General features: G+C 48.7%; 2 protein-coding genes across 2 annotated transcripts; one reads left to right on the top strand and one right to left on the bottom strand.

The window, feature by feature from the left end:
- Window positions 1-1,799: 1,799 nt before the first annotated feature.
- On the top strand, window positions 1,800-4,073 carry LTR64_005852 (uncharacterized protein; the record flags this gene model as incomplete). Its single annotated transcript, XM_064900190.1, has 3 exons — window positions 1,800-1,909; window positions 1,987-2,423; window positions 2,470-4,073. 3 exons carry the CDS (start codon window positions 1,800-1,802, stop codon window positions 4,071-4,073), a joined length of 2,151 nt encoding a protein of 716 aa, XP_064753502.1.
- Window positions 4,074-9,478: 5,405 nt separating this feature from the next.
- Window positions 9,479-12,841, bottom strand: LTR64_005851 (uncharacterized protein; the record flags this gene model as incomplete). Its single annotated transcript, XM_064900189.1, has 2 exons — window positions 9,479-9,675; window positions 9,733-12,841. 2 exons carry the CDS (start codon window positions 12,839-12,841, stop codon window positions 9,479-9,481), a joined length of 3,306 nt encoding a protein of 1,101 aa, XP_064753501.1.
- Between the last annotated feature and the right edge of the window lie 29 nt (window positions 12,842-12,870).

Here is a 12,870-nt window from a genome sequence, read left to right as displayed (position 1 = left end):
ACGACTCTTGATGTGGACAACAATATTGACGCTCGGCAAACAAAGACGAGGAATCACTGAGATTGGGCAAGGAGACAAGCAAAAGGTGGCTCAAACAATCTACATTTGCGAAGGCGCTGACATTGCATTGCAGATTATTTAAATGCACGAGACGACTCGCAACAGATCTTAATATATTCCTCGCAGGTCAACCATCAGCCCTCGACCACCGATTCGGGTCCCTATCCTTCAGAAATGTGTAAGTGAAAGCGGGTGGCAGGGTTCTCGCTTACAATGTTGCAAGAGTCTGGTTTCCCCTGTCCAATTGCGGATTTGTCTGATAGGTGTATACTCTAACGGCCGTCGTTGCAAGGCCCAGGGGAACACATTCGATGGCAACGCAAACGCACAGCGGCTGTGTATGCTTCGATACGGTTATCCGCTTTGCATCTGACTTCATGCCTTGAGACACAAGCCATAGCTGTCAAGGCCTCGCTCAGGCGGCCTTCCACAGCACCTAGGCATCAGGGCTACAACATCAACATGCGCTCGTGACTCTACCAGTCTTGTGCCAGAGGTATGGAACTAACGCGTTGGTGGACGTATTCTCATTCGAATACCTCTGTACAAAATCCAGTATCTATGCTTCCGCACACCATCATGCAGAAATAAGGCAAAATGCACGTCATTGAATCTCCTCGTCATCTAGTCACCCTCAGATCGAACCCTGAGACAATCAGGCTCAGCACTGCATTCCTTAGCTAGATGTGGTTCTCAACCATGATTCTGTGGTTACAAGCAGGGCATTCAAGAACGCTTCCGGCCGCACTATAGATAGTACATGTATCGCTGACATCCATTCCTTTTGAGGCAGCTCAGCTGATTGATCAGTTCAATTATGTTATTTGCTGCTATCAGACGAAGAGGTTCATGTGCGCCACGCTACAAGAAGACACGTCCCATAAGAGGCAAGATGCATTGTTGTATGCAAGCCATCTGTACAATGCACAGACAAAGGCTTTGGCTGCTCACTTCCGTATGCATACTAGAGCAAGCCACGGTGTCAGATACAGGTGATGGTGGAGCTCGGCAAAAGCGCTGTTGGTCCATGCGGATCTTCTCAATTGGATTGCGTCGTGTATTTGAGTTGACCTTTACCAAGCCTACGACGAGCGGGTCACCGAGGTCCTGCCTCGTGAGTACATTAAGAGTAGACTTCGTCTTCCTCGAATGCGTTCAGGAAATCTTCGATTTCTAGAGCTTAGGCTGAAATGACACAAGCACGGACCGAGGAGGGTGCTTAGGCCAGCATCATCGGCACGGCAGAAGTGTATCATCTGCACTATTGAAACCTTAGGGACAGGGGTTTGAGTACACACGTTTGTGTCCCGCGTAAGGCAAAATATGCTAGTTAAATTGGCTAGATCCTGTAAGGCATGTAATTAGGCGTAACCTTCTAGGGCCACAGCAGTTTGACAGGCAAGAATCGAGCTCTTATATCACACGACGGTCTTGCACAGTATTTCGATGTTTTGAGAACATTAGTCTGACACAAATGATTGTCCGTGGATTTGACCAAGGTTGTTTGTATGAAATCTTCAAAAGACACTTAGGTCGCGCATAATCTAGAGCTGAGCTCGATATTCGTTAACACACTTGCGTATGTTCCTAAGCTGTCGCAGATTTTCCGAGAGTAACAGTAACTTATTCCGTCAGGGCAGCAATCACGCACGCATTCCCAGCGCATACATACGTTTGCTTCTGAGTGACCATGCTATTGCCAATCAAGCCCGCCAGCTCTCTGACAATTACAGGCCAGCATGACTCGGTGGTTTCCCTGGGGGAATACAAGTAACGACGAAAAGCCCTCGCAGCAGGATAATGAGGTTGCCCCGAAAGACACACCGGGTATACAGTCAGACCCACTCACGTAAGTACTCCACTATCAAAGTCGGAACACGTGTCGTCCAGAGTGAAGCAGGACTGACTGATGACTTTGTGCATCAGTGGTCAGCACGATGATGCTATGCTTGTTGATGCCCGAGTCGAATCTATCGCCAACAGTACACAAGAACAAAAGCACGACGACAACCTTGGTGACAACACTGAGTCTTCCCTCCACAACCATGCAGAGGAAACTGTTCGCGTCGTCAAACGTCCAAAGGCTGAATCAGATATGGACGAGGACAACATCGAATATGTCAGCCCTTCCAAGAAACCACGTTCTCCTGCACCTCAATCTGATGCCGAGAGTCTTCCACCTCAAGCTCACGAGACAGAGCGTGTTGATTCACCCAACAATTCTGACCACTCCACCGCTTTGAACGATACTGGCTTCGAGGACCATCCGGAACCTAACACCAACCTTCTCAGGAATCTTGAGACACGACCAATCACTGTGCCTCAACTCATCCAAGAGGTCAAAGGGATATATGCCGGGCTAGGTGAGACTCATCATTATGTCGGCTTGGAGTAGCTAATTAGCTGCAGTCATGGTTGAAAAGAAATGTACTGAGATTGTCACCCAACAAACAACAAATCCAACCAAGCTCAGTAAAGAACAGTGGCAGGCTTTGATTGCCCTCCACAGGACTTTGTTAAACGAGCATCACGATTTCTTCAGCGCGTCTCATCACCCTATTACTAAGGGCCATGAGCTTCGTGAACTTGCCGCACGCTATGCTATGCCCGCGAGGATGTGGCGTCATGGGATTCACGCGTTTCTAGAGCTACTGCGCCATAGGCTGCCAGATTCACTGGAGCACATGTTGTCGTTTGTTTATCTAGCTTACTCTATGATGGCTCTACTTAAAGAAACAGTGCCTGACTTTGAGGAGACTTGGATCGAGTGTCTTGGTGATCTAGCCCGGTACCGAATGGCCATTGAGGAAGTCGATCTCCGTGATAGAGAGGTGTGGTCTAATACAGCCCGGACCTGGTATAATGAAGCTGCTGATCTGTCTCCAAATACTGGCCGTATCCAACATCATTTAGCTGTTCTTGCCCGACCGAACATAGTGCAACAGCTGTTCCTTTACAGCAAAGCATTGGTAGCTGCCATCCCTTTCAAGAATGCTGGTGAGTCTATCCTGCTACTGTTCAATCCTCTATTGGATCAGCCTTCTGCATCCACTTCGCGATATCAACCAGCGGAGCTCAGCTTTGTATGTGCCGCGGCCGTTCTTTTCAAAAGACGTTCTGCCACTGAATTCGAGAAACACCGAGCCCAATTTGCATCCCATCTGGAAGGACATATGACCAGGTCTGGGTCTCGCTTCAAGGTGCAAGGACCAGAATTCGCTGGAGCTCTCTTTGCGATGCTGATGGATTTTGGAAATGCCGAGAACCACCTTTGGTCTCTACTGTTCAAGCATCAACAAGATATGAAACAACAATACTGTGACAAGCATGCCAAAGAGGTGGACAAGCTTCCCAAGGACTTCGTTGTTCAAGAGCCGGAGTTAATCAACCCTAAGCGAGCAGAATATTGGGCCAGGCCGGACATCCACCATGTTCAGGTGGAGGTACCTGATTCTCGTCTTGAGAAGGAAGTCATGCTAAGTGACGATGTCACATCATACGTTGGACCCATGCTGTACAAGACAATTGCAGATGTTGCTGGTCAGATCGGAAACAAGAACGTGGTCCCGTTCATGCACCAGATCTTGGCCCACCTACATGCCCTTACATGGATTCCTGGTGCATCCATCTACGTTGAGCGATACATCCCGTGGGACAGCCTTGTGCAATTTCTAAACACCGTCGGTCGATCTGGAGTCTCGTACGAAAACGTTGAGCATGATGAATTTCCAAGATCGTTCGGCGGTAATAAACGACAACTGCCCGAGGACTTTGTGATGCGTGGTCTGATGTCAATGACAACATATTACGGAGCAAATTTCTTTAAACCAGAAGATCTAGTCGATGAAGATGAACGCCTTCTCGAACAACCCTCCCACCAAGCACCACGAGTTGAACGATGTCTTTACTGCGCAATACAGCTTACAAAGCTCACGAATCGCTGGATGAGCTACGACTACAAGGACAAGAAATTCAGCACGACAGAATTCATTCGTGAAATCCGACAGCCGTGACATGGGCCGGTCGTCACGACGCTTTCGTGATGGCCGGCCCCTGATCATAATTGGCTCTTGTCAATGAGGCTCAGGACAGAGATGACGCTTCTTCTGTCCAAGTCATTGTTCCAATGCGCCGGTAAGTTCTGGGCATAGGTCTGAACGCTTAGTGGTGTTCTATACGTTACTGCTTCATCCTTATGTATGTTGCAGATATATTGTGTGTTCGAGTATGCTTTTTCATGATAGCAGAACACAAAAATAGCCTAGGTTTTGTTTGTTATTATTAGTTGTCAATGCAATTGAGACGCGATAGACCTCTTCGATCTACATATCATGCCATTATGTCTTCCGTTTCGAATGTAGCCCTACAACGTTGCACTGGAAGCTTAGTAACATGGCTTCTAGCAATACTAGTCATAGGGCTTTGGACGTGCTCGTGCCTCGCAATCCACTATAGCTCTTAAATCACGGCAGCTTTCCTATTGCAAGCTTTCTTCTTTTGTCTCGTTTATATGTGTGACCGGCTCAGAACCCTGCTGGCTGGACTTTCCAATAGCAACAGGTCTCCCCTGACCTCGAGATCTACGAGACTATGATTGGAATCGTGGTTTAGAAAATCTTGCAACCAGGTATGCAGTAGATTGTGTCAAAGAAGGCGTGTCTCCAATTGTGACTAATCTGCGAGTGCAGTAATAGAGTTGCCTGCTCCTTAAACGACGACAAATACGAGGTACGAACATGGCTTGAGCGACATTCTTCTTGCTCCGTCGAGCAGGCAAAAGTCAGCGTCTGGCACTCGGAACCTAGCACGACATCAACATAATTCGCTGCCAGTAAGCCGACAGCAAGGAGAGTGGCTTCGACAAGGCAGACCTTAAACAGTTAAGGTCATTACCCATAGAGCTTTACAACATCTCCGCATGCGGGCCCAACCAGTGAGGCTATCACTGACACATGCCGTGGAATCCCAAGCTCGAGGCGCGGGCTCTGGTTGGGGACTGGACCATAGACAGTGCATTGGTGATGGACACTGGATTTTTGAGAAGGCTTAGAGGACGCCAGAGAGATTGCCTGCTCTTAGTGCTGAGTTCTGGACTACTAGGGACGGGTACTATCACTGTGTTGGCGTTGGGCAGCCTCTGCGGACTCGGAACTTGGAGCATGACTTTCTGATGCGAGTGGAGGAAGGCAAAACACTTTTCCAATGAGCCATCCCTCAATCACGAAGCACCTAGTCTCAAAAGTGCTTCGCATAATGCATAACTCCTAGCATCTCCTTCCACAGCCCAGATACCATGCACTGAGCTTGTGAGGATGTTTTCGAAACTCTGGAGACCAATTGAAACAGGCAGACAACTTGAATCGCGGACTGTGGTTGCCTTCCGCGAAATCAGAGACTGGTTCGCTCCTCCAAAGTTGGATGAGATACGCAGTCAATACGTGGCTACGAGATCAATTACGCGCTGTAATCGATCTCCACGAGCCCGCATCCGGCCCTCAGCTTCATGACTCTCATACATCTCCTGGCCTATTGGCTGCTGAAGCCATAGGCTGACCCAGACGTGTTGTTCGGGAAGCTGCGTGATTCGGTTGCCACAAGATGTGATGGGTTGCCTTGGACTTGCGAACAGCAGCTCCTGGTCCCAGGTTGACTTGGTCCGTCATGTCACTAGACCAATCCACGCACATTTCACGTCAATCCCACATCTCCTGCAAAGACAATAGGATGAGAAAGAGGAGGCTAGCTGGAAACACCGATATTGCATTTGTGTCGGAAGGGCAGGCAACGTCAAGCAGCGTACCGCAGGCAGCAGCACAACTATCGCAAAATTTGAAGATGAAGGTCGTTATTGGCCGAGAACTTTGGAGCGCGACAGGTCATGACTCTTTGACAATATGGCAGACCCATATTGTCGCCATTGCCACTCTAGCACAGCCTGTTATGCCATGGGCATGTTGAGTCATGTCATGAACACTACCAAGATGCAGAGTTGTTGCCTCTCCTATTGAATGCAGCAATCGAATAATGGACTGGCTTTGTGGTTGGACAACATCCTCGAACTATCTGACAGTGTTGCAACGATCTCGCCGCCTCCTTCTGTATTTATTGGAGTCGCCGCTATTGTGTACTGCTTATTGCAAAACCTTGGTCCCAATCAGTTTGCCTGGAAAAGCACTGTAACGTTGCGTAATCAGTGGCGAGCCAAGCAGAAGTACAGCTCAGCTTTGCCATCGTTGATGTTTGCAAACTGCATGACCACGTACGCCGAAGCCTTAGGAACATGAGTTGAGCTTTTGTGCAGGAGAAAACACGGAGTGAAGTGGTTCAAGACATGTAGTTGCTATCTACATGCTGCTACAAGCGCTTGCAAAGCTCCCGAAGCGACTTCACAATGGCCACCACCACAGGCAACTCAACCCTTTCTGCACTTGTCCAAGGCTTGCATATACTATGGTCAAATACAGTAAGAGGTGAAGTACCAGGCCCTATTTGTCTCAACCTGTGCAATTGTCGCGCATGCTAAAATGCAGTTTCTGCCAATCAATAACACCCTTTGCGGGCTAACCTCGACTATGGCGCAACCAAGAACGATCTGGCGGCCTAGGCCGCCACTCCGAACGCCACCTGACGAGATTTACCTTGCTCCCTGGCGAATCACAGTCCTCTCTTCCGCAGAGGCGTATCGATCTCAGCTGGCGGGTTCGTTGCAGTTAGCCAATAAGAACCCGTTCGCAAAGATGAAAAAACAACGAGTTGCAGAAGTACAAATTGATGTCGCCACCTTGTCTGATGTTTTCCTGTACTTTCTGGAGGTCATCATCTCACGAATTGACCACGTGCTGGCAGAGGCTAAGTGACCTGCACTGCCGCTTTCTCCACGTGTCCAGACAACCTCCCTAAAGTTACGCTGCGTGGCTCAACGTTTCATGATTGCCACTTACATTGTGGCTTCACGAGCCAGAAGAATCAGGTTACTGATGATACAGCCACCAACATTAAGAGACTCGCAGCTGAGCTCTTGAATACGCTACTGCGAAGGCCATGACTTCGTGGTAGGAGCAAAGTTAATTCAAGCTGCCACAGTCCAGATCTCTTTTTCAGCAGCTGACAAATCCAAACATGCCACACCTCTTTCAACATACTGTCCAATCATCACTGAGTGTTCTAGTAAGTCTATACAATCATGTAAGTTTGCTCCTCAATCTGCCTGGTATTAGGCAAATGATTCATGCGTGTGACGCTTTTGGAAGAAGGTACGCCTTTCCAGCCTGTTAGGCTGAACATTTGCTCAAATGAGCTATGACTCGCATTGCCAACGTGACTGTTGTGCCAGTCTGTGGAAAGGTTGTCCTGTCTAATGGTGTGCATTCTGCGGCGCTGGCGAAGTCTTCCTTGACGTCACAAGGTCAGCTGCTGGGCCGGCAGGTGATCAAGATTCCCAGCGACAAGGCAAAACTCTGTTCTTATGACTTAAGCGAAAGTATGACAGTTTCTGGTAGCGAATACGGAACACGTCTGTGAGAATGAGTCGCATTCAGCTGGTCCCGCTGCTGGCCCCTATCTCGTCAGCATTGGTCGCAGAGCTCGTCAATAGGTTTTCAGTCTGGCTTGTTCAACCAAGACACGCGAATCGTGGTGTACTCATGTAGCAAACAAGGCTGGTCTGGATGTTCGTAGCACTTCGGAAGTTACGAGGAGGAACATACTACCATTTTTCACCTCAAACTGCCAGAGTTGCCCTCGTACCACGACACGTCAACCCGATGGACGCCCGCTGCCTCTCTTCTTCTTCGTGGTCTGTGTACGCTTCTTGCACCTCACCCGCTACGTCAGCATTGATTGTCCGTTGTCTCAATCACATAGCTGAATTCGGAATAGACTGTCGCAAAGATGTGGATCTTCTCATCGCACCTGCAGTAGAGATCGCGACTTTGTTTCAACGTCAATCCTGCGGTTCAGCAGAAGCACGAGCATGTCCTTGGTACAGGTGGAGTCTCTTTGAAGCACGAGGCTGGGGATTCCTAGACATTTTGTTCCATCACGTGACATTCGGTGCAGTCGAAGTGAGTGAAAGGGCTTTGCAAATCTGCGAGAGGAATTACGGCACCAGTAACAAAGACCTTACGACCATACGAGTAACGTATAGTTGATGAATAGTAGGTACAATCACTGGGGAGACCAGACTCGTGTCGTAACTCGTGATGGAAGATGGTGAATGTATCGCAGTAGTTTCGACTTCTGTTCTAGAACTGCTTGAGACACAGAACAAAGAGATTAGACAGGAAAAGAGCGTTGCTTGGACCGAAATCACAAGTCAAGCTACCTGAACAGCGAGTGGTTCACCATAAACAGCAGTGAAAATAAATGTTACCTTGATGTTCTACTTAACTTTTCCTGACTTAAACTATGTGCTGTCACTCTATGGTACTTGAGCCCTCATGCTTTCTCTACATCCATGTGTCTCCATCAACCAGTAAAACGAGCAAAGTGGGGAGGTCTCCGTCCATAATCGATGCTGGATTAAGCTTGTCCATGGAAGAGCCAGAAGTTCAGCAGAAGGTCCGCACGAGTGTACCTGAGGGTTTGCTGCCGGCTTCGGGTACGGCAGCCAACAAAAGCAACAGCAAGTCGATTAGCATGAAAAAATCCAACTGCGGGAAGATCAAATGAAATTGGAAGTCAGGAGGGAAGCGCAGATCACCCGCGGAGTTGGGCAAAAAGATAGTCTCACAGGGAGCATGGTCTTCTACCTACCATATTCCATTAAGAAGTGGTTGTGTTGTGGTATGAGAACGGTGCCAGATGACAATCTCAAAGTTGGTCTCTCGGGAGGACATCCGTACACTATTGCTTTTTTCTTCTTTTTCGATCACCACACATGCTAACTCCTCGATTAATGAGCTTCCCACAATAAGACTACGGGCGTGCCACCAACACTCTTGCTGACCGGGACGCGCCTCCCTATGCTCCTGCGACACTAACCACTATGATCCACCGTATCAGGTAGAACTTAACCGTAGAAGTCTTTGCATCGTCTAATTGGAAAGGTGTGACGACGTTCATGTTGTTCTTATCACTGCCCGGCCAGGGTTCATGTCTGAGGAGGATACTACAATACGACACAAACTCGAGCATACCGCTACGTGGATTAAGATCTTGAAGAGGCATTAATATTAGCAAGTACGACTATGTACCAGCCAGGACATTGAAGCCACTGTAGCATAGTCTGTACAACTCAACAACTTTTGATGTGGTTACAGTATTGTACACAACAAGCAATCATCACGCTTGTATGAGCCATTAGGCCATGTTCGTTGCACACACCACATCGGAGAACAACATAGTTGCGAAAAAGTGTATCGACTAGAAAGTGTCGTAGCATATTGTAGAAGTAAAAGGACCAGTGTGCAAATGCATCTCATGCAGCAAATCTGCTCTGGGACTGCATCCACTGCCTACGATACCGGGAAAGGGCATTGGCAACCTCGGCGAAGTCTTTCACACCTTTTTCTCGAAGATCGGCAATTACCTTCTTGAGACCAATCAAATAGGCGTCTTTCTGTTCTTTGTCTCCGATGTCATTTGCGGAACTCATCTGGACAAGTATTTTGTCATCTGGCGCGAGGTCAGTAGGCTGTAACATCGTTGTTAGTCAGACAGAAGATATCGTACCTGACAGTGGCAGCGAGCCGAAGTGCTGGTAGTCTTTTCCACAATCAATATCGGTACACATCTTGCCTTCAAGCTCAGTTGAGCATAGAGGCCTCTTGTCATCGATATTGTTGCTATATGTCAGTGAACGATAGCCGTTTTTCACAACCTCATTGAATTGTGGATGAAAACGAAAAGATTTGAGAGACGACAGAGGGCTCTGATATGGGGCAAAACGCGGCACAGCTGGTTTTTGGTGTTCAGAGAGGGGCTCAAGGAGAGGTAGCGAGATGGAGGTAACAGACGCCGGCTCCTGTGTTAGTACATCGTTTAGTGGGCCTGCGGATACAAGAGGTGAACCGACTGGCGTTAGTTGTGGGTCGATCTGCACAGGGGACCATGTCTTGTTGTTGGGTGAGACGAGTGCAGACGAGTCTATCGCAGCACCGCTGGCCAGTGGGCTGAGTGCTGTTTCGACATCCATCTTCTGGCCTTCTTGGTTTGCATTCACCGTGGCGACGTTGATTGCCTCTACCTGTTCAGCTGGCTCGTAATCGTCGTTTTCAGTCTCTTGATAGGGTGTCGCTTCGGCAGGCTCGTAGTCGTCGACTTCCTCAATGGCAACTTGCTGCGGAGCAATTTCAGGCTCATAGTCCTCAGAACCACTATCGGACATACTAGCACTACCGTCGCTGTCGGCGTTGCTGGCTTCGTCAATAGACATATGGTCGTCCTCACTGTCGTCCACATTCGGTCTCTCGGAAGATGCGGCGGTTGTACTGGTTTGCATATCTGTTGCACTCGCATCGTGTATGGGAGCTTGCACTAAGCCCTCACCAAGGTCGGGCTGCAGGGAAGTTCTGTTCGACGCTTCGTCCTGCTTCTGTGCTACCGTTGTCGCAACTTCTGAATTCAGTTGACGATCCAAGTCTTCTTGATCAGGGCTGTATTCTATATCAGAGCGTCGTTGTTCTTCTGGCGTACCATGCATAGACATGTCCAAATGTACCTCGACGCCGTTCAAGTCTTGCTGTAGGTTATGACCATCTGTCTGCTCTTGCCCACTTGGCTGCTTATTGTCCACCATAATATCAGGAATTGATTTGTCGTTAAATGGTGCGACATGGTTTAGAGCGTGTGCTAGTCGAGGTTCGTGCGATTCTTTCTCGTCGGCCACGATCTGATCGTTTAGCTGGTTGAGTTCATTCGAGAACTGTTGTTGGCCATTTTCGCCATCAGCGAGCTGCCGCTGTAATCTTTCTGTTTCTGCGACTAGGCTTGTCTCCTCTTGTCTAGCTTGGTCCAGCTGTAGAGTCAATGATTCGATCTGTTTTCGTGTCTTCGACAATCTTGTCTGCTGCATCTGCAATCGTTCTCGAGTCTTCTCGACCTCTGCATCTAGGACAGGCATGCCATCTTGCAACGTCTGTTTCCTTGAATTTTTACGCAATAAATCAGCCTTTAGAGCTGCCATGCGGTCCTTGAGCTTATTTTGATTGATTTTCGGTTTCGAAGGGGTTGTAGATAGTTCACTGGGCTTGTTGGTGATATCTGAGACTGCAGTAGCTCTGACGTCCGTGTCTGATTGGCTCACCGATGTGGCTGGGGGAGTACCGACTTGACTCGAGGGGGGCAAGATACCGGTATCTTCTGCCACAGGCATAGGTATGGCTTGAGATGCCTGTCGCTTTGCCTGTGGCATACTCTCAAGAGGAAGAGGATCGGCTCCTCTCTTCAACGATTTGAGCTCTTGAGGCTTCTCAGCGAGTATAGGCATATCAGCCTTACTATCTTGCAATACAGGCTCGGGAGAAGGTCCTTGAAATGCAGGATCAGGATAATCCATGAACAAACCCGGGATAGCGAAGGCACTGTGATTTGTATCCTTTCTGACGAGCGAAGGAAGGACTGTGTTTGTAGCAGGTTCACTTGAGGCTATAACTAGATTGACCTTGTCCTGAGCAGGCTGCTTAGCAGGAAGAGAGTTTTTCGCGTCGATCTCAGGCAAAGGCTGCTTACTGCTGTCATTGTTCGGCCTGGAATTGGGTTCGCTGGGAGCTGGAGAGGCAGGCTGGGATGATTTAGCACTAGATATTGGTTGACCCTTCCTGGCAGCCAACAGTCTGGCGATACGATCTTTGCGCTCCATAGCCGGATCCAAAACATCAGGTTGAGGTGTACTAGCTTGTGACGGAGAAGGAACGACATTTCTTGATTTTTCACCAGCCGTGTCTGGTAATTGTTGAGGTGGCAGCGGTTGTGGCACTTCGAGATTGAGTTCAGCAAAGAGTCGGTCAAGGACTGGTTGCTTGACACCGTTGTCGAGCCAAAACTTGTAGGTTGCGCCAAATGGATGGCATTCTGAGATGGCAAGTTTGGCCTGCGCGTGTAAATCGTCGTAGGTCGGTATGCTCTGCTTTTCCTTTCCATTTTGAATTGTTCTTTCTTGCGCAACAAAAGCAAGGGGCACTTCTCTCGGGATCGGATTTTCAGATGGTTCGGCACCTGTTTCATGGGTGGACTGGATTAGAATAGTGCTATCCAATATCTGAGGCGTCGGCTGGAAATCGTGCTGGTTATTTATAGCCGTATTATGTTGTGATACAGGTAGTTGTTGGGTATTACTCTGAGGTGCTTGCGCCGCTTTCATATCTTGTATACTGGCATTTTTTCCATACTCGGTGGCTGAATTGGGAGTCGGCGGCGGAAAAGGAGGACGTGCTTGCTGGAAGCCTAGAAAAGGCTGTAACTGAGCAGCCGCATTGGCCGGTTGAGTGTGAGCATTCGGCGCAAAAGAGGCAGAGAAGAAGGGCGGAGGTGGAGGCGGTGGAGGAGGAGGAGGGAATGGGAGCTGAATATTGCTGGAGGCTGCTAGTTGTCTCAAAACCTCAGGATTCCAGTTCGGAGGTAACTGAAAAGGTGGGGGTGGACTTGGTACATGGTTGTTCGTTTCGAATCTTTTCGCGTTTGGGTTTACAGCTGGAAAAGCTGGAGGATGCTGGATTCCTTGTGGGTAAGGAACCCCTTTGCTTCCATTTGGTGGTTGAGTATTGGTATGATATGGTGAGTAGAAGGGCTGAGGCGGCAGTTGCCCATTGAACATAGCTGGGTTTGAGTATTGATTGGCCATGCTAGACCAGGATGATAACGCGTTTCAGT

Source organism: Lithohypha guttulata, assembly GCF_036872675.1.
Source record: "Lithohypha guttulata strain CCFEE 5908 chromosome Unknown scaffold_4, whole genome shotgun sequence".
In the NCBI taxonomy this organism is placed as follows: domain Eukaryota; kingdom Fungi; phylum Ascomycota; class Eurotiomycetes; order Chaetothyriales; family Trichomeriaceae; genus Lithohypha; species Lithohypha guttulata.
The sequence above is the reverse complement of the archived record's forward strand: the minus strand, read 5'-3'. Positions and strand labels throughout refer to the sequence as shown.